This window comes from Peromyscus maniculatus, chromosome 14 (genome assembly GCF_049852395.1).
Source record: "Peromyscus maniculatus bairdii isolate BWxNUB_F1_BW_parent chromosome 14, HU_Pman_BW_mat_3.1, whole genome shotgun sequence".
Taxonomy (NCBI): Eukaryota; Metazoa; Chordata; class Mammalia; order Rodentia; family Cricetidae; genus Peromyscus; species Peromyscus maniculatus.
Window position 1 is genome coordinate 38,872,212 of NC_134865.1, and position 21,715 is coordinate 38,893,926.

The 21,715-nt window shown below is 41.7% G+C and overlaps 1 protein-coding gene across 2 annotated transcripts in view; it reads right to left on the bottom strand.

Moving 5' to 3' along the window:
- The window catches only part of Cog5 (component of oligomeric golgi complex 5), a 328,847-nt gene that overhangs the window by 10,514 nt on the left and 296,618 nt on the right, over positions 1 to 21,715 (bottom strand). For both annotated transcript variants that reach the window (XM_006989525.4, XM_076550822.1), the window contains one exon: positions 18,141 to 18,217. In XM_006989525.4, coding sequence (XP_006989587.1) covers positions 18,141 to 18,217 — 77 coding nt within the window. The remainder of the gene's footprint in view (positions 1 to 18,140; positions 18,218 to 21,715) is intronic.

Sequence of the window (21,715 nt, forward strand, 5' to 3'; positions counted from 1 at the left end):
TAAAAAGTAAACAGACTATTATACAGAGACTCCTATTGGAGTTCTATTTTTCATTCTGATAATGCCCTGAGATTTGGTTATTCCTAGACGGTGCATGAAATTCTAACTTCTTATAAGTCTGAGCTCTCTTTTTCAGCCCTGTCACCAAAAATACTTGTACATGGGAAAAGACAATTTGTATAAAAGAGAAATTAAAGGAATGCTATATATATATATCTGATTTCATCTGGAATATAAATCTCTCAAACTGAATTTGGTATAATACTGAGAAAATGAAACATATCAAATTATTACCCAAAACAAGAATTATAATTTATACTTCAGAACTCAACATTTCCTATTAGAACTATCCACCCTTCATGAGGTTACAGCTATAAAATCAAACTGATTAAAAAGGAAATCTATAATCAAAAAGTAGTAAGTCATTTTTAATAACCCAAACATCAGTTAAACCATCTTATCAAATACAAATAACTACAGACAGGGCAATGTCATCTACGCAGTTTAAATACACCATTTCTGTTTAAAATACCCTTTTCTCTTATCAGCTGCCTTCAACTCCTCAGGCCAGACCGTATTTTGATTATGCTGACATTAGGTGTAATATTCCTATTTTTACATGTCACATGTATGCCAGATACAGAGGTTGAAAAAACTTAGACCTGGATCACGACAGCTGGAAGAGTTGGTGGTGTGAACTGTTTAGTATTTACTGCTCCTGGGGACTGTGCTCCTGCCTACTCAGCCTCTCAGGCTAGGGGTGAAGGAAGTTTCCAGCACACTGGGACACAAAGTAATATTGGTTTTTGAGTGCACAAAATGTGATTGTTCGACCAAAAAAAGGAACTGTGAACTGATGATTTTAGAAAACAAACAAACCAAATGTGGTGGGTCCCAAAACAGCTTGACCACACAGCAGCCATGACAGGGTTAGGGGCCCAGACACAGCTTCTGTGAAAGGCTGACTGGCAGGCAACACCCAGATCCAGGAAAAGCCTTAAGCTGATACCACCCAGGGATGAGGAAGTACCTGACACCCCGAACATTCCAACCATTAGGTAAGGTGGCCAGATGTCCTATTTTTGTTTTACAGATACCCCTAGACAATTGTCAGCCAATCAGGGTCCTGGACCCTGGAAATCTCCTCACCCCAACCTCTGCTATGATAAAAACTCTGCCCCACCTGAGCTCAGGGCTCTCTGCTCTCACTGCTGCATCTAACAGACAGAGAGACCAAGCTCGGAGCTTGAAATCAAAGGCTCTTTGCTTTTACATGCGGGATTCAGTCTCCGTGGTGGCCTTTTGGGGGTCCCTGTGATCCGGGCCTAACACCAAACAAAACCACCAAACATGTGAAACATTCTACAAGGTTGAGGGACTGGCTCGCATGGCTGTGACAGTGGAGAGATAGAATGTTAAAGCTGGCAGACAGTCTTGGGCTACCTTTAGCCCCCTAAAGAGCCATTTATTACCTACCTACATGTGGGAACTAACATCCTCCTGACTCACAAGTCAATCCTTTCAGATTCACAAACAGCTCCCTCACTCCACCAACAAAAGGTCAAGATGTCAAGATAACCTCTGAGGCCTATAACAAAGAGTCCCTCTGTTTCAACCCACACACCTGTGTTGAACAATGCCGCCCAGCTTAATCATGCCTTGATTTATAACTTTACAGAAACTTTGTGAAATCAATAGCATGTTAGAAGATGGTATTTGTAGCAACCTGAAGCTGTGTTCTTGGACCATGGCCAGTTATACTTGGCTCTCTTATTCTCTTTGAAAATGAATTTTAAAAAATCCTACAGATGAAGAACACAAGGACTAAATAACGCCGTCAAATATAACCAGCAAACCCGAGTAAGCATAAGAAACCAGTGGCTTTAAAGACAATATTTAAAACATGAAGTTATGCCAGACAGTGGTGGCACACATCTTTAATCCCAGCACTCGGGAGGCTGTGGTAGGTAGATCTCTGTGAGTTCAAGGCCAGCCTGGTCTACAGAGTGAGTTCCAGGATAGCCGGGGCTACACAGAGAAACCCTGTCTTGAAAAACAAAACAAAAAAACAAAAAGCAAAAACCAACCAACCAAAGAAAAAACCCATGAAGTTACAGGAGCAGAACGAGAAGGAATAAAGAAAGCCGATGCAATCAGTACAGACCAACAAGGCCCTCAGGATTCATCTAATCCAAGAGGGAAGAGGAAAAGGAAGAGGGCTGGAAAATGCTTACAGAAACAAAGTTTACCATGTTAGATACCAGCCTCTAGGTACAGAAAGCAGAATGCTCTCTAATCACCCAGCCCGAAGAGAAGCACACCAAGACACACAGGAAGGTAGCTAAAGCCAAATACGAGCTCAGGGAATGAGACTCAGGAGGGTCTCAGCGCTGTCAGGAAGCAGGCAGGGTTAGGTGCTAAGAACAGACATCCTCTTCAGCTTCCATACATTTGCCTCATTTCACTCTGATATGGAGAACTAGGCAGCTGGCTTTGTTTTACCTTCAGCTACAGAAAATTTAAAGCCAAATCTGAAACTTAGTAAGGAAGTTAATTTTATGATTTGAGTATTTGTTTTTTATAATTATCCTTCAGGACATTTTCAATTCAAACTACAAAAGATATAAGGGGGAAAAGCAGGCAAGGATGGAAGATTAGAAGAAACGGAGGGACGGAGGCAGGCAGGGAGGAAGCATCCAGGCCCAGGTGCACAGGACGAGCTGTGTCTAGGCCCACAGACAGGGTAGGTGAGATGCTCATAAACCAGGCCTGGTAAAAACCAGTTGTTTTGGGGGTCAGTCACCTGTCCCTTTGGAGCTTTAAACCACAAAAGCTGTCTTTCTGACAAGACCAGTCTTCCATTGGTCACTGACAACTGTCTAAAGAGCTCTGAAAGCAGCTCTGGGTCTGCATGCGCATGGGGACCACTCACACATTACTGCCTGTCAGCTCTGGGTCTGCATGCACTGGGGACCACTCACACATTACTGCCTGTCAGCTCTGGGTCTGCATGCACTGGGGACCACTCACACATTACTGCCTGTCCACTCTGGGTCTGCATGCGCACTGGGGACCACTCACACATTACTGCCTGTCCACTCTGGGTCTGCATGCGCATGGGGACCACTCACACATTACTGCCTGTCCTCTCTGGGTCTGCATGCACTGGGGACCACTCACACATTACTGCCTGTCAGCTCTGGGTCTGCATGCACTGGGGACCACTCACACATTACTGCCTGTCAGCTCTGGGTCTGCATGCGCATGGGGACCACTCACACATTACTGCCTGTCAGCTCTGGGTCTGCATGCGCATGGGGACCACTCACACATTACTGCCTGTCAGCTCTGGGTCTGCATGCGCATGGGGACCACTCACACATTACTGCCTGTCAGCTCTGGGTCTGCATGCACTGGGGACCACTCACACATTACTGCCTGTCAGCTCTGGGTCTGCATGCACTGGGGACCACTCACACATTACTGCCTGTCAGGCAGCACAGCTTCAGCCCTCTATGCCCTGATTCCTGGTGGGACCTGAAGCACCAACAAGTTAAAAAAATAACCACCAACTAAAGTGCTTTACAAAACAAAAGAAAATTAATTAAGATGCTCTGAAAAGCAGAAATTCCATACTGTCATTCTTAGAGATTATTTTAAATATAGCAATACTTCCAAGGTTACACATTCTAGCCAGAAGGTAGAGTTAATTAGTCAAGTATTAGATCCCTTAGAAAAAAATGTCTATTTCTAGTCAGGGAAAGTCACATTGAAATGACTCACGGCTGCACAGCTGTCAGTTTCCAGACAGCCTGTTAAGGCTGATCATGAAAGGCAGGACAAGAGGTCCTGGTGCTCCTGTCGCCATATCCTGCATCAATGCTGGTCCCTTCCAAGCCATCTGCCACCAAGTCTACCCTCCCCAATTCTGAGTGAAGAGCCTGAGAAGGTAGCAAGATCACTGAGTACAATGCTCAGAAACTCCCACAGAATTGAGTCAGAGAGAGGAAACATGACCCCATTGTGGGACAGGATGCAGCACAGGACATGGGACTGCCATTGAGAGAACAGATAGCTGTCCGAAGCCTGCAGGAAGTGAGTTTCTCTAGAAGACATTTAGGGGCATGAGGGCTGCAGAAGAGAATCGATGCAGGAGGATAATGACTTGGAGTAAACAAGGACTCGAAGCAGAGGTCAGAAGGGCTCCTGTTAGAGTTTATTGTTCCTGGTTCCTGTTAGCGGCACGTATGACTCTTTCGAGAGGTCCTGCTATGGAGCACTTAAATGAGGTTTGTGGGCAATGTGCTGTAAGCTGCTTGGTGGCGGCGTGAACCCACTGCTTCCCAGAGTTGGCAGTGAACGTACCTCCGCCATGTTGAAAAGCCTAACGGGCTGGGCAGTTGTGGTGCACACCTTTAATGCCAGCACTTGGGGACAGAGGCAGAAGCAGGTGGATCTCAGTGAGTTTGAAGCCAGCCTGGTCTACAAAGAGAGTTCCAGGACAGCCAGTACTGTTACACAGAGAAACCCTGTCTTGAAAAAACAAAACAAACAAAACCCAGAAAAGCCTAACAAGGCGGAGCCAGCAGCGAAAGCTACTGCTTTGGTCCTAGCCACACAATTTAGCAGTTTAAAGCAATGGTCAAAAAAGGATTACAGATACACAATAAAGACAAATTCAGACAGAAAAAAAAACCCTCTAAATGGGTTACAGTATGTATAAAAATGTACACAGGCTTGGGAGAGAGGAGATAAAGGATCTAGATAGTCATAAAAATAAAATAAAGTGTAGCACGACTCCTAAAAGGTCTTATTAATAAAACCAAACCCAGGGCCAGGTATTGGGGTGAATGCTGGGAAGATGAGAGAAGCAGAACAAGCCACAGACACCTGACCTCACCAGTTCCTCAGCTGATCCGGTTTCCTCAGACTGGAAGCCTCTGTGCCCTCATCCGAATGGATCTCAGCTGAACTGTTGCTCAAAAGCCTAAAAGCTTAACCAGGCTCTATTTCCTTGTCCTCACACCTTAAATACTTTTCTGCTTCCTGCCATCACTTCCTGGGATTAAAGGCGTGAGTCACCATGCCTAGCTGTTTCCAGTGTGGCTTTGAACTCACAGAGATCCAGACGGTAATGGGCATTGAAGAAACCCATTAAGGAGTTTGCTTTCAATATGGCAAAAGCTAGCCATCTGGGCAAGAAACTGCTCTTGCCTGGACTGCTTGACAATATGATTTATAAACTGGACATGCAGGACATGTAGGAAAATTGACACCGAACTCTGCCACAACAAGGTGGGATGGTCCTTCAGGTTCCTGCTTCACAAAAGAAACTGCCAGACATTCTGCAGGGCACAGAGGAGAGTGACTAACGAACTTTGCCAAAATTGGCAGGATTTCAAATTTCCTGCTTCACTGAAAAGTCTGCCAGATACTCTAGTGTAGTGGGTATTTGCTCTACTCATGACCTGAGGCTATCTATCTGGCCTGATAGAGGGAGTGCATCTTGTCTGCCCATGTGACCCCTTAAAAGTGAAGGGGGAGGGGATCACGAGCTCTCTTGAATGTGGAAAGCTTCCTGATGCATAGTTCAGAGAACTGGTCTGGAGTTTTCCTCATCTTTACCTGGGAGATGAAAAGATAGTGGCGCCGCTTCATTTTGTATTCATGATTGTGTGATCCCCATTTCATTACTTAATAAATGAGTCTTCTTCCCAGACATTATTCTAGACCTATAGGCTGAAAATGGATGCCCCAACATTACAAAAGAACTTTGGGTGACTCTCCAGGCAGCCAGATCTCTTGTTATTTCTAGAGTTTTAGAAGTTGCTTACAATTCACTTCCTGTTTATTCAGGTAATAATACATCCTTCTGGGATCTTTGATGGAGTTAAAGATTAGATAGTTATAATTTTCCTTAGTTATGATAAAAGGTAAACGAGACATAAAACTTTAGATTCACTAAGATAAGATAGAGGAATGTCTTCTCTAATTTTGTCAAAAACAAATAATTATTGTAACTATAATTCTTGCTTGATAACTGTTTTGTTAATGCAATTTTACTTTAAAACCTTCCTTTTTGATTAGACAGAAAAGGGGAAATGCTGTGGTATATCTTTCTGTAGACTATGAATATGTTTTATTACCATTGGTTAATAAAGAAGCTGCTTTGGCCTATAGCAAGGCAGGATACAGCCAGGTGGGAAATCCAAGCAGAGATACAGGGAGAAGAGAGAGGAGTTGGGGAGACACCAGCGAGCTACCCAAGAAGCACTGGTAAGCCACCAGCTACATGGAGATACATAGATTAATAGAAATGGGTTAATTTAAGATGTAAGAGCTAAAAAAAACCCAAACAAACAAAAAACCCCACAACAACAACAATAAAAGAGCTAGCTAGTAGTAAGCCTGAGCAATAGGCCAAATAGTTTGTAATTAACTAAGCTTCTGAGTGATTATTTTACAAGCTGCTGTGGGACCGCGGGACAGAGAAAAGGCTCTGGAGAACAACCTGTGGAGCAGGCTCTCTCCCTCCACCATGTAGATCCCAGGCACTGAGCTCAGGTACAGGCCAGTGGCCAATGCCTTTACTAAGCCATCTTGCCAGCCTGTGGGCTCATATTTTAGGCCGTCTCTTCACAATGATGAGTATTTCTCTTGCTGTGTAGAAGCTTTCTAATTTAATGTCGAACCATGTCAACTCTGGGATTTCTGGGCTGCTAGAGTCCTTTCAGAACATCCTTCTCTGTGCCTAGCTTAAGTATTTCCACTAGTTTTCTACCAGTGTTTCAAACTTGTAGTCCCTTATGTTGATGTCTCTGACCCAGGTTGAATTGATTTTTGTGTAGGATGAAAGACAGGAATCTAGTTTCTCTATCTACAGGTAGAAATCCAGTTTTCCATTTGTTGGAGACGTTGTCTTTTTCTCTAGTACATGTTTTTGACACCCTTTTCAAAGATTAGGTGGCTAGTGTAGCTGCGTCATTGGTTTATGTATCTTTTTTCCCCACTAGTACCTTATAGTTTGTTACTATGGCTCACGATATGGATTCACAACATGCCCCCATGGTTGGGCATGGCCGCCCATGCCCGGCAGGACCTAGTCACTTCCAGGTCAAAATGTCTCGCATGGCCAGGACCCCATGTCTTTGCATGGTTGTGTAAAGCACGGGGAGCAACCATGTGATCTATGCACATGCATGGAATAGCCACATGGGCCTGTGTGTGCAGGTGCTGCACACACGTGTCTTTCTGCAAGCCTGTGTACATCTGCCCCTCTCCCTTATCTTATTAAACTCTTGTTAGTGGATTCTGTCGTGTTTCATGACTTTTCCTCGCAGGTTAAGAGCGCCGCAAGAACCAACAGCTCACTAATATAATCTCACAATCTGATAGGCAGGCTCCAATATTATTCTTTCTGCTTAGGATTGCTTTGGCAATTTGGAACTTTTTATGCTTCTATGTCAATTTTCATTATTTTTTAATAGTTCTGTGAATAATGTTACTGGAATTTTGATTAGGCTGTTGACTACAGCGACCACTTGGTAACTGGCTCATCTTTTTTTTTTTTTTTTTTGGTCAGAGCTGAGGACCGAACCCAGGGCCTTGCGCTTGTTAGGCAAGTGCTCTACCACTGAGCTAAATCCCCAACAACTGGCTCATCTTTATGATTCTACACATCTAGTTGGCATGGCAGGGCTTCCTCGATAATGTCTTCTTCAGTGTCCTCAAAAACTCAATGTCTTCTATTCAGAGGTCTTTACTTCCTTGGGTGGGTCGTTATGGATCTGTTTTATGATAAATACGGTTTTTCCCGTTATTTCTTTCTTAGGAAGTTTGCTATTATATATAGAGAAATAAACAATATTTCTGTATGTTGGTTTTATATTCTGCTATTTTGCTGAAGTGTATATTAGGTCTCAGGGTTTTCTTACTGAGTCTTTAGAATCTTTTAAATATAGGATTATGTCATCTAAACACAGGCATACTTTCTCTTTTCTATTGGTGAAATTATTAAGACCACTCCACGTAGTTAAAAGGGAGATTTATTTAGTGGGTAACTTACAAATGAAGGCATAGGTAGGTGGCAGGTTCTGGAAAGTCTGGTGGTGTTCTCTGGAGAACTCTCCTTGGTTTACCTCTAGCATCCAGGTCCAGGAAACAAGAGAGGCAGCGCATGCCGATCTGGGGTCTTCAGGGCCCTCCCTTGGCCCCGCCTTGTAGGCGTGATAGTTCCTGAAGCCTCAATGGGGGTTGGAACTTCCAGACCAAAGCTGGAATGGCTACCCACTACACTTTTCCCTTTATTACTTGTGTCCCTTTACTTCTTTCTCTTGGCTTGCAGTCCTAGTTAAAACTTTGAGTACTGTACTGATGAAGAGCAGAGAATGGGCGCCCTTGTCTTGCTCCTCATTTAGAGGAGATGCTTTCAGTTGTTTTCATTTAGTATAATGCTGACTAAAGATCTGTCATGTATAGCCTTTATTATGTTGAGATATATTCCTTTGATTCCTACTTTCTTCATTAAGGGATTCTAAGCTTTATCTAAGGCCTTTTTGCATCTGAGTTGATCATGTGGTTTATGTCCAAAAGTTTATCTCTATGCTGTATTACATTTATTGATTTGAACGCCTAGGTTGAAACCCACAAGGTTATATGACTTTCATTTTATGAAGTGTATGGATGTTTTGCCTGCATGTGTGTCTGAGCACCATATGCATGTAGAGGTCAGAAGGTGGGGACCTGCTGGAAACGGAATCACAGACATTTGTGAGCTGCCCTGTTGCTGCAAGCCGCAGGAAAGCCTATGGAGTCCAGCGACTATCACAAAAGCTACTGCTTGGAAAGGACTTTTCTGAAGGTCAAGCCATGGCTTAAGAAGTCTTGGTGATATTCTAGCTTTTGTATATATACTAGCCGGTTCCTACAATAATTTTCTTGTATGCTATGTATGCTTCCAAGAACTTCCATACCTAGTATCCTAGGCATAGCTTTGTTTCTTGTGCAAATGAAGCTCAGACCCTTCTTTCTCTCACAGCCCAAATGGCATTCCAGAGCAACTGACTCAACAAAAAGAGGTTTTTGCATACCAGGTGCAAAGTAGTTCTGAGACAGGTTTCCTAGCTCTGAGCAAAGTTACCCCTCCCTGCCAATATATGGCAGTACAGGAAAATAGAGGCAGTTTTATTTTAGTGACTTATAGACTCTTTTACCTAACCACCTGTAAGATTGTGTTTGAGCACATTAATGATAGATTCGTAATGTTTCACCTAACCACTTACAAGAATATATTTTGAGTACAAAAATTCCCTTTCTGACTTATTTGACCCCACCTCCTCTACTCACTCCCCCTTTGGATTGTAAATGAAGTTGGCTATCACAGCTCTTGTAGGGACCTTGGAGGCTTTGCTTTATATTCTAAGAGTCAGACTGATGATAAGGGAGAGACAGGTTCCAGGGGAGAGGGAGGAAGGAACCAAGATGGAGAGGAATGAGGTTGAAGATGAAAAAGTTATGAGAAGACAGGAGAACAGGGGACAGAGAGGAGCTAAATATAAGAATAGCATTAAAGCTATGTATATAGAATTTAATTTCAGAGGAATAAAATAGACGGACAAAAGAGCATGGTGTACTTAGATTATTTTCCCGCAGATTACCCCTGCCATTAGTAGCGTCTCTTCTAGGCCCCTGGGAGGGAAATTAAAGAGACTGGACCTCAATAATTTCTGAAACCATGTAGGTGCTGGGAATCGAACCCAAGTCTTCTGTAAGAACAGTGCTCTTAACTGCTGAGTCACATCTTCAGCCTCATTATTTTTTAAATGTCTCTTAAATTCAGTTTGTTAGTATTGCATCAAGAGTTTTGGAGGATGGAGAGGTAGCTCAGTGGTTAAGGCTGTTTACTATTCTTGCAGAGGACCTAGGGCTTAATACCTATACTGACGCTTACAACCACACACACATACATAAAAATAATAAATCAAACAATAAAAAAAGAATTTTTGCATGTAGGGCCTGCAGAGATAGCTTAATTTGTAAAGTGCTTGTATTGCAAGCATGAATACCTGAGTTCTATCTCCAGAAACTATTTAAAATATCTGGGCATGAAGACATGCACTTGTAATCCTAGCATCTAGAGAGAAGTTTGCTGATCTCTAGAAGCTGCTGGCTAGCCAGCCTAATAAGCAAGCCCCAGCCAGTGAGAGATATTATTTCAAAACAAAAACCTGAAGATGAACGGCACCCGAGGAATGAATGACACCCAAGGTTATTCTCTGCCACCCCAACACATGCACATGCACACACATACGCAAGTGCACACCCCCATACATGCACACACGTACACCCACACAAAAGTGCACACGCATATAGTTTTGTTTATCAAGGAGTTTGGAGTTTGGCTACAGTTCTTGTTTTTTTGTTTGTATTTACTGTGTTCTGTTTTCAGGATAATGCTGTTTACTCCGTGAAATGAGTTCAGTAATGTGCCTTCCTTTTCTAATTTGTGGGATAGTGTGACTAGCATAGGTAGAAGCTCTTCCCATCAGGTTTGTTAGTATTTGACAGTGAACTCATCTGGTCCTGGGTTGTTTTTTTTTTTTGTTGTTGGAAGCCTTTTTGTTTCTTCTTTTTTATAAATTAAAAAAAATTTATTCATATTTTATGTATGAGTGGTCTGCATGTATCCCTGCACACCAGAAGAGGACAGCAGATCACATTGTAGATGGCTGTGAGCCACCATGTGGTTACTGGGAATTGAACTCAGGACCTCTGGAAGAGCAGCCAGTGCTCTAAACCGCTGAGCCATCTCTCCAGTCCCATGTTTCTTTTTTAATTCATTGACTACTAACTATGGGTCTTTTTGAGTTATTATATCTACTTTGTTTAGTTTTAGCAGGTCATGTCTCTAGAATTCATCCATGTCTAGATTCTCTAGTCCTTGGGATGTCAGTCCTCAGAGTGTTCCCCGATGTTCTGTGCATCTCACTGGAGTCTAAAGTAAACTTCCCTTTTCACTTTCAATTTTATAAACCATGGGTCTTTTCTTTCTTTTGGTTACTTTAGCCAGGGGTTCACTTTTTCAAAGACCCAACTCTTTGTTTGATTGATTTTTTTGTTACTCTTAGTGTCTATTTCATAAATTTTTGCTCTGATCTTTCTTTTTTTGGTTTTGGTTTTGGTTTTTTGAAACAGAATTTCTCTGTGTTGCCCTGGCTATCCTGGAACTTACTCTGTAGACCAGGCTGGCCTCTGCCTCCCAAGTGCTGGGATTAAAGTCGTGCACCCACCACTGCCCAGTTCTGCTCTGATCTTGATTGCTGTTTCTCATCTGCTTTTGGCTTTGGATGGCTCTTGTTTTTCTAAGACCCTGAAGGATACTGCTGGCTTATTTATGTGGGATTTTTCTGATTTTTAATGTAGGCACTAGAGCTATAAACTTCCTGACAGAGCTACTTTAGCTAAAGCCAAAGGTTCTGGTAAACTGTGCTTTCATTTTCATTCGATTCTAGTAACTTCTAAATGTCCTCCCTAATTTCTTCAATTAGCCACTGGTCATTCAACCATGTTCTGGGAGGGGACTGGCAAGATTGCTCAGTAGGCAGTGTTACTTGCTGCCAAGCCTGATGGCCTCAGGTTAATCTCTGGGACGCATATGGTGGTAGGTGAGGACCAACTCCTCCAAGTGGCCTTCTAAGCTCCACATGCATGCTGTGGCACACACATGACCACACCTACAGAAAAATGGATGTTATATAATATGTGTGTATGTTCTATTCTAAGTCACTTCATAGCGTCTAAAATAGTTTCTAGGTTGTACCTTGCCCTGACAGACTCCAATTTACAAACAGATTTTGACTCCCATTTTGAGGATAGAAGATAATTACATGCAGGGTGGACTCATAAACACCACCATCTGTCCAGTACCACCCACATTGCACAGACAGATAATGACATTATCTTAGCAGTAGAAGTGGCGCAAACCTATAAATGTATGAAGGTGAATTGAGACTGTAGGAGCATGCGGGTGCATTAAAAGTAACCAGCAAGAACTTATCAGACATGCTAGACCAAGGAGAGGGTATAACTAACTCCTTTACCTCTACCCCATAAAATGGAAAATATCTAGCATTGTCATTGCAGGGGTCCACACCCACCTGTCATTGGTAACTAGAGTATGCACCAAGGAATGACAGGCAGAGAAGTCCCAGTGGTCCCTGGGCTGTCAGCTCAGTCCTCTATTGCTGACATGGCCATCCACATGCATGTCCCTCTGGACTTAGACCTGCTGCTCCTGTTGCAGATTGGGCTCTGCTCTTTGGTCTCTGCAGCTGGCCATATCTTCAGTCTCAACTCAGACTCTTTCATGCCTGATCTCTACAGCAATGGCTTCTTCCTTGGAGGCTGGTTTGGATTTGTTATCTTATCAATATATGCATTTAATGAGATATGAGATTCAATATGCATTTCAATCCACCAACTTCTGAAAGTTCTTGTACTACTACTGTTGTTACCTTGTATTCGATCTGTAACTCACATATACATGTGGATCTATATAGATACCTTTATTGTATCCTGTGTGTGGTATGATATGAGTTATATTAGTAAGTAAGACTGGAATTAAAAGAACCAGCATCCACCTCAGCCAGACTTTTGAGGTAGGTAATTATCTGGCAAATTGCTGCCACCAAAACCGATGCAAGTAGTAAGTATATTGTTATTCAATAAATTCTCACACTATGAAAACACACAGAGTGTCCTTTATGTTTCTGGCATAGGGTACTCTTGACAGAATCCCTACATTTGGCACAATATGTATTTACAATTGTCTACATTTTCTTGATGAATCATTCCCTTTATTAACATGTGCATGGCCTTTACCTGATCAGATATAGCAGCATTTGTATGATCAATAGATCAAGGCCTTAGAAAACCCTTAATAGCCAGGTGGTGGTGGCACACACCTTTAATCCCAGAATTTGGGAGGTAGAGGCAGATGGATCTCTGTGGGTTCGAGCCCAGCCTGTCTACAGAGTGCGTTCCAAGACAGCCAGCCAGGGCTGTTACACAGAGAAATCCTGTCTCAAAAAACCAAACAAACAAATAACCAAACAATTTCTTGGTAACCCTCAATACCCCTGCAATGAAAATCAACACATAGGAGCATTCTATTTTAGTTACTGATTTGATGATGCCCCTTTCTTGAATCTGCTCCTTCTCTCTTGCTCTTTTCTTCCCTGCTCTCTTGCTAAAAGCTTCAGCATAATGCAGTTCCATCCCCTGGCTGTTTTTACTCATCTCTGAAACCTAGATAGGAAGGTTCTGGCAAAGCAGGCAGTAGACATCCCTTCAGGAGGGAAGGTGAAGTGCTGGAAGGCAGGTTCTGCATCTCTGGCCTTCCTGTGTCAGCCCACAGATCCACACTGGATCTGCAGTGACAGTGCCAAGAGGCAGAGTTCACGACTTCTGGTGCTCAGGGGTTAATGTCATACTGCAAACAGGCAGACAAGAACAGGGTCTTGACAGTTCTGACATGTGTGCCATGTGTAGAAATACAAAGCCTCTAGGGGCAGATCAGGAATGTCAGCATTTTTCTGAGGCAGCATTCTGTCCGAGTATGAAAAGGTTCTTGCTGCCCAGGGAACTCTAATGGAGATAGCAAAATGCAAATGTATGCATGAAGCTTGCTGGCTTAATTAACTAGTCCACTGATATTACCATCAGAGAGAGTGCCCAGAAGCAGATGGCAGCATGCTGTGGAAAGGGAGAGCTTGCTAAGGCTTTAGGGGTGGGAGGAGAGAGGGATCTTAACTGGAGAAAGACTTTCTGGCTGACAAGGTCCTCCTCCTTTGCAAAAGGGTCCCTGCTGCCCTCCGCTGCTCCACTGTTTCTAATTCAGGCAGTTCAGAATGAGGCCTTCTGTGGATTCCACAATATGCCTGAGTTATTGTTTGGCTTGCCTGCCCCCCACCTTGTTAGAAAATGTTCTCATGTATGTTATATTATTCTTTAGCTCTTCTGTTATTTCTAGAAGAGAAAACAATGTGAAGAATTTAACAGTAAAATTTATTGGCTTTTCTCACTAAAAAATAAAGCTGAAGCAGGAAAACTGAAAAATAAAAAACTGACCAAATTTTGATGGCTCTTCTTTTTTCTCTTCTCCACACAAACACACACGAGTGTCAGTGTTTACAGTACAACAGAGATCACAGACACACACCAGTGTTTATAGCATAGCAGATCTCTCTCTCTCTCTCTCTCTCTCTCTCTCTCTCTCTCTCTCTCTCTCTCTCTCACACACACACACACACACACACACACACACACACACACACACACCAGTGTTTACATTACAGCAGAGGTCATAGCAATCTCCTTAGTAGCCTATTTTTTATTTTTTGGTTTGTTTTTCATTTAGTGGTGCATTAGAGAATATATTGTTTTTGTTTTACAAACTTTTAAGAGGCAATCCAAAATCCAATACATGTCCATTTACCTGGACATGGAGAAACAGTAACTTTTAGTGACCTATGAATTATAGCCAAGATCCAGCATACATATGGTTACTGGTTGATGCCTAGCTCTTGTCAGAGGGTTCAGCAACAACAGAAAAGACACAGGTTAATAACCACAGGTCCTAGGGCCTGGCTGTGGTGGCGCACAGCTTTAATCCTAGCACTCAGGAGGCAGAGGCAGGTAGATCTTTGAGTTCAAGGACAACCTGGTCTACAAAGTGAGTTCCAGGACAGCCAGAGCTACACAGAGAAACCCTGTCTCAAAAACAAAACAAAACAAAACAAAACCACCAAATAAACCAAAACCCAAACAACAACAACCTCTGGCAAGCACTGTGGTGCATGTATCCTTATAATCCTAGAACACAGGAGGCTGAGGGAGGAGGTCAGTCTGGGTTAAATAGTAGAACCAAGCCAGGAAAAACAAACACAAAAAAATTAAGAAGCCCTAAAATTTCTTACCATGCGTGATAGCCAAAAGTCTGAAAAGTCTGATTGACTATTACTCTATCAAGAGCTAGATATAAAAATTATGATTTTAAAAATGTATGCATTTATATTTTTTATTCTATAAATAGTTATAAAAAGAAGTTACCCAAGCCTGAAATTGTTCCTTTGTGGTTCTTTTTCTCAAGTGAGATTAACTGGGAGAGTTAATGGGAATTTCCTATCTTTTTTTAAAAAATAATTTATTTAACTTTATTTAACGTGCATTGGTGTGAAGATGTCAGATCCCAGGGAACTGGAGTTACAAACAGTTGTTAGCTGCCATGTGGGTGCTGGGAATTGAACCTGGGTCCTCTGGAAGAGCAGCCAGTGCTCTTAACTGCTGAGCCAACTTTCCAGCCCTGGGAATTTCCTATCTTAAATGGTTAATTAGTCTTATGTTAAACTTAGCCTCAGATTTTATATTTCTGTACTGTCATACAAATTTAAAAGTGCCGAGGGAAAAGCCATCCTACTTTTCGAATATTAAGATTAGTGCTATTTTAATATATGCACAATAAACCTCAATATGGAATTTGGAATTATCAAAAACAAGAGCCTAGTCCTACTATGGTAAATGAATGCCAGATAAATATCTTTCTCAGATCTTTATCAAAAGCTACTTGACTAATGCCCTCAGAACATTTACTGACCCAGCCATGACATCATTCTATTACATAGTACAGATTGCTATTTATAATGGTTAAATGAGAATGCCCTCCCACATAAGTTGAGATATTTGAACGTGAGGTCCCAAGTTGATGGTACTGTTTTGGAAGGTTAGGAGGGGTGGCCTTGCTGGAGGCAGGCTTTGAGTTTAAAGACTCACACCACTCCCAGTGAGCTCTCTCTGCTTCCTGTTTCGGGATATTTGATCACACTGTGAACCATGAGATTTCATTTATTTAAATAAAATCAACCATAGGTCAAGAGGTGGAGCAAGCAACCAGCTGACTGGAAGTTAACTACAGACAGTGAGGGAAGTCAGGAGGCTGGGGAGAGGCACAGGAAGTAGAAGAGTAGGGGCATCCAGTTGGAGGAGTTGTTGTTTGGGATGGATAGGAGAAAAGTCTCTTTCTGAGATGATGGCAGAGGAGGAAGGTCAGGTGGTTGCTTTCTCTGCCTCTCTGAGCTAGCAGGTTTTCATACCAGCATCTGGCTCCCAAGTCTTTATTGGTAAAACAAAAAGAGAGAAACTTAGTTAAAAGAACATTTGCCTCCCTACATGGAGGTGGCTGAGGCGGCAGAGGCAGACTTGAAGGCCTCAGCAGAGGTTGCAGCCATGAGGAGCAGGCAGCGGCTCAGGCAGTGACAGGTTCAGGTACAGCCGCTGTGCTAAAGATAAAAAAACAACAGCTTTCTGCTTGAGTTGGAAGACGTGGGCTCTAAGATTCTATCTCCTGCCACCATGTCTGCAACTTGTGTCCATGCTCCCTATTATGATGGGCTCTCTTTCCCTCTGGAGCCATACATCAAAGTAAACTCTTCCTGGTGTAAATTCCTTGGTCATGATGTTTTACCACAGCAAGAGGAAAGTAATAAACCGTATCACCATCTTGCTCAAAGAACAAGAACATGATTGGACAGTTGTTTCAATATGGCTATTTTTAAAGTTCAAGCAGATAAGTAACAGACTGGTAACCATGGGATCTTACGTTTTAACTTAGTGCAGAACTAGAATTTAATACAATACTTAGAGCTTTATCTATTTATTTTAAAGAACTCAACAGACCCAAAGAAGATATTTGAAAACTATACAAGATCTCACTTGAAGTTTTCTTGCAATCATGGACGTATGTGCAGTGATTATCCACTGCAGAAAACACAGAACCCATGCCATGTTGTTGGCAATGAAAACAAGAAAGAAACTCTGTTGACTGCAAATGGGTAGGGTAAAGTGCATGGTCTCTGTCGGCAACACCGGCTCCCTATATGGCTGTTACAACAGTTTGATGATATAAGAGAGCACACACAGCCTTCATTGGAAGGGCACACACTTATTGATTACTCAGGTTTTCAGATAGCCCATACCACCTTATTTTACAGAAACACACTCAGGGATCATTATGCTTTTGGACATTTGATTAGTTTGTGTCAAAGCCTTCTATGCAGTATGCTATACTCACAAAATTGTTATGTTTATTATGTAGATCTTTCCAGTCTGTAGAACTGGCTACATTTTTTTATGAGTATTTTCTTTGTGCTATTACATGAAAAATTTGGAAATTCTAGTTTACTGAATAAACAGCCATATGCACAATATCACCCTGTCTTCTAACATCTACTACTGAAGTCATTAAGTTACTAGATATTTTCAGAACAAAGTGTCCAGTCATAGAAAGGGCAGCTTCCTTCATTAAACTGCTATATTATTACATCATGAGTATGAACTAGTTCACTGTTGCTCTTTTTTCTTTTCTTTTCTTTTTTTCTTCCTTTCTTCCTTTCTTTCTTTCTTTCTTTCTTTCTTTCTTTCTTTCTTTCTTTCTTTCTTTCTTTCTTTCTTTCTTTCTTTCTTTCTTTCTTTCTTTCTTTCTTTCTTTCTTTTTTTTTTGGAGACAGGGTTTTTCTGTGTACCCCTGGCTGTTCTAGGACTTACTCTGTAGACCAGGCTGGCCTCAAACTCACAGAGATCCACCTGCCTCTTCCTCCCGAGTGCTGGGGTTAACTCACGGTTACTCTTTTTGAGCTGGTTAGTAAGAGGCTCAACTGCATCAGTCTCAGCTGTCTGTCTACTCCATTCCCTAAGTTCATCACCGAGCTCCATTTTAGCCAATAGTTGTGTTTGTTTATATTATATTCTATGATACTTTTAGAAGTAGGTTGGATTAAAAATATACATGAATAAATGAAATTTTCAGAAAAAAACATGCCTATATTATAAGGAATTTCTGTAAGAACGTATCCATCAGTTCAACCTGTGAGTTATAATCCAAAAAGAACCCACCCCCATGTTATTAGTTACTGCATATAATTCTAGATGGTTCTCTAAACAATACCTTTTAGGATGATTCATCACATATTGGCACTGTTATAGGGAGAAATGAATGTTGACAATTTTATAGAGCTTAACTTGAATAGGAGAAAAGGAGGAGCACCTGCTAGTAAGATGGCATATAATAACAAAAAGTTAGGTCTTACCTGAATGACCTCAGCATTCGGTAGGACTTTCCCAAATCAGACACTCTTCTGCAAAGTGGACCCACAGCCAGCTCCATCTGAAATATGAAGAGACAGACCACAGCTTTACATGGCAGACTCTGAAGGCTGAACTTGAGAAACACTCTCTATCAGTTCTTCCTTGTTGTGACAGGATACCTGATGTGAACAATCAAGAGGAAATGACTTATCTGGGCTCATGGTTTCTGAGGTTTCAGTCCATGTGAATGTCTGCTGGGGCAGAGCAGCTCCCCCGATGGGGGCAGGAAACAGGAAGAGAAGCCTGTGCTGATGGCACCCCTTTTTATCTAGGCCCCAGTTGTGGATGGCAAGACATTCAGGGCAGGACTTCTCCCTCAGTTAATTCTCTCTGGAAACACCCTCCTAGGATACCTAGAGCTGCACTTTACTAATCTCCTAGTACATTTTCAGTCTAATCCAGTTGACAGTCTAACCATTATATATAACTAACAAAGTTGTAGTCTTTGTAACCTTAATGTTAACGGGCTGTGATACAAGTTTTGGAAGTCACTTAAATTTACTAAAAGGTAAAGACTTCAATGACATTTACACTTTTTCACTAAAGAGGCCCAAGATGAGATATTTTTATGCTGTTACATAAGAGAAGGAGTTCAGGTCATGTCTGAGTTGGGAGAAGAAGGTTTTCTAGACTATGTACTTGCATTCTTCACAGGCATCACAAGGCTCTCCGTAGTCGATATAAATGATGAGAATTTTTACCAGTCAGCAAGGTCCAAGTGATTATATAAAGTTTTAGCTCTGGGGATTTCTGTGCCACATAAGTGGCAGAATTTCAAACTTTAGTCAATATAAAATGACCCTGAACAAGTAACTTAACCTTTTTCATATGTCAAATGGATATGGTAATATCTGCTTAGTATAACAACAGAAATTAAATGTAAAAGCTCTACTTATGTGGCATATAAATACTTAGTTGTAAAATTGGTGCTGCACAGATAGCTCAGGGCTTAACAACTCTAGAAGAAGACTGGGGTTCAGTTCTCAGCATCTACACGGCAGCTCATAACTGCTTGGAACTCCAGTTTCAGGGATCTGGTACCTTCTTCTGGCCTCTGCAGGTACCAGGCACACATATGATGCGTATACACACATGAAGGCAAATGCTCAAACACATAGAATTAAAATAGGTCTTTAAAAATTCTGAAATTATCAGTATTTAATTTTTTCTCATTTAAACTATTAAATTAATCTGCCCCATACAAGATACTAGCAAAGGTTGGCTTCACTTCTTTTTATTTTTCTCTTTTGACTGGAAATTCTACTTGACACAAACTGGCTCCTGGTACTTTATCTTCCACATGCTCATGCAAATTCTTTGTAATATGTGGTACTCAGAAGAAAACTGGTCCTCCATGCTCACTAAAATTGTGCTGCATGGTGAAGACCAGTTTAGAAAATGGCTGAGAGGAGATTATTCCCTGATGGTGCAGCATCTTTACTCAAACACATGGGGAAGGAACAGTCACAAGGTTCACCACCCTTAGGAAAAACTGTTCAAAGCTCCTTGCCAATGATGACCACAAACCCCTAACTAATCATTCATTTGCAAAGCAAGTCATATTCCCTACTCACAGCCAGGTACCAAACTATAGGGATAAGGTGGAGAAGTAGAAGTCTTTCCTTCAAGAATTCTCAAATTTAGTGAAGGGGATTTTAAAAAAATGCACCTTTACAATAACAAAACATGTGTAAATGTGTACATGCAGACACAAATATACATGCCCACATATCTTTACGATTTTGTTGAATGTTAATTGTGTTACTGAAATAAATGCACATATGCATATCAATTACTATTAGGCAAAATGAAAGTGCCACTGAGAATGCCTGTGCCTTCTGCGAACCGCAGGGCAGCTCCCTGAGATGCTTCAGTGTTAGCTAACAAGGCAACATCTCTTCTGGTACAGAGGTTCACAATAACACAATAACATCTTACATGGTTAGAAGACTCTAAACTACACAAGCCTAAACAAACATAATTCTAAAAAAAAAACACCAGTCTTCTTGCTGACAAACCAAACACGATGCTGGGAACCAACTACTCAACAAAAGACAGGGACGATGGGCTGCTCTTGGAGCCCTGGGTAGTTTATTCCCTTGCCAGGGAGTTCTGGTTTTCTTCTGAGCGGAACATTTATTTTACATTGAACACAAATAAATATGTAATTATAAATATGTAAACTAACTGTGGTATGCATATAAGGGTTTCCAAGCTCGTATAACCTTTGACTTAGCCCTGGAGTGAGACTAAATGTTAAAATAATTAAATAGCAATGGTAAAGTCCTATATGAGAGATTATCATCCCAAATGGTTGTGAACTCCATGATGACATATAAGATTTCTACACTACAGGGCGATTTCAAAAGGCTAAATGTTGAAGATGAATTTTTAGTCTAAAAAGGACCCCTAGGAGACTGAAAAATCATTTCCCTTTAAACAATGACGTTCATGTTTAAAGAGGGAGTGTTCTGTTAGAGGAGTCTGCAGAGCTCCAGATGGACACTCAGTGACAGGCACCTAGGCTGCTCCCTGCCCTGCTGCTGCTCTGTGTCCACCAGGAATTAGTTAACCACAGGGCTCATCTAGATGTTTCAGAGGCATTCTTGCCCTGACAATGTTCAAGATAAGAAAAGGCAAGAGGAATCAGAACCAAAATGAGAAATTTGCTTTCTTTTCTAACTTTACATCTTTGGGCAATGTGGGAAAGATAAAAATGTGTGTATTTAAAGGGTACTGGAAAATTTATGAATAGAAATTGCTACGAGTACCACTAAATAATTTAATTCCAACTTCAATAGTTATCCTTTCCCTCAGAGAAAAAAAGAGACAAGTGGGGCAGAGGGGGAGCCGGTGCTACAGCAGGGGCATCGTGAGCATGTCTGCGTGAGTGGGAACCAGCGGAGGCCTGTGGGCCTTGGACAAGCTCAGGGCTTTTTGAACTGCTGTATGATTAGTGTAGACACAGAGGCCATGTGGTCACAGCAGGAAATTAATTACCTGCAGGAAGCCACCGCATGCTCATGACCTAATTCTCCACTGGGCTGTATGAAGGCACTTCCCTCACTGTGAGCCCTCCAGATGGCAGCCTGCAACTGCTTTTCCTATGCACAGGTGCCCCTGAGGAGGTTAGAATTGTTTAAAGAACACTTAAAATGCTTCATTATTTGTCTTTATGTCTAAATGTTATGTCAAAATCTTCCCAGATTCTTTCTGCTGATCTTTTCTTGAGCTCTGCTTATGGCTAAACAGCAGATTCTTTCATCTCAAGGACCCTTTTCAAACCCACAGAGAATTGTGTGTTCTGGATTCCAGTAACCTCAGTGGCCTTGTTTAATTGTGATTACAAATTGATAAACCTTTCAACAATGAGCCAGTTCAAAGGCTATAGTCCTCAGCTGATGCCTGTCAGGCATACAAATTTCAGAGAAATGTTATTTTAGTATTTTGACTAACCCAGACAAAACATTTCCCACTAAACAGGACTCTGAAAGCTCAAGTTCAACACATAATTGCA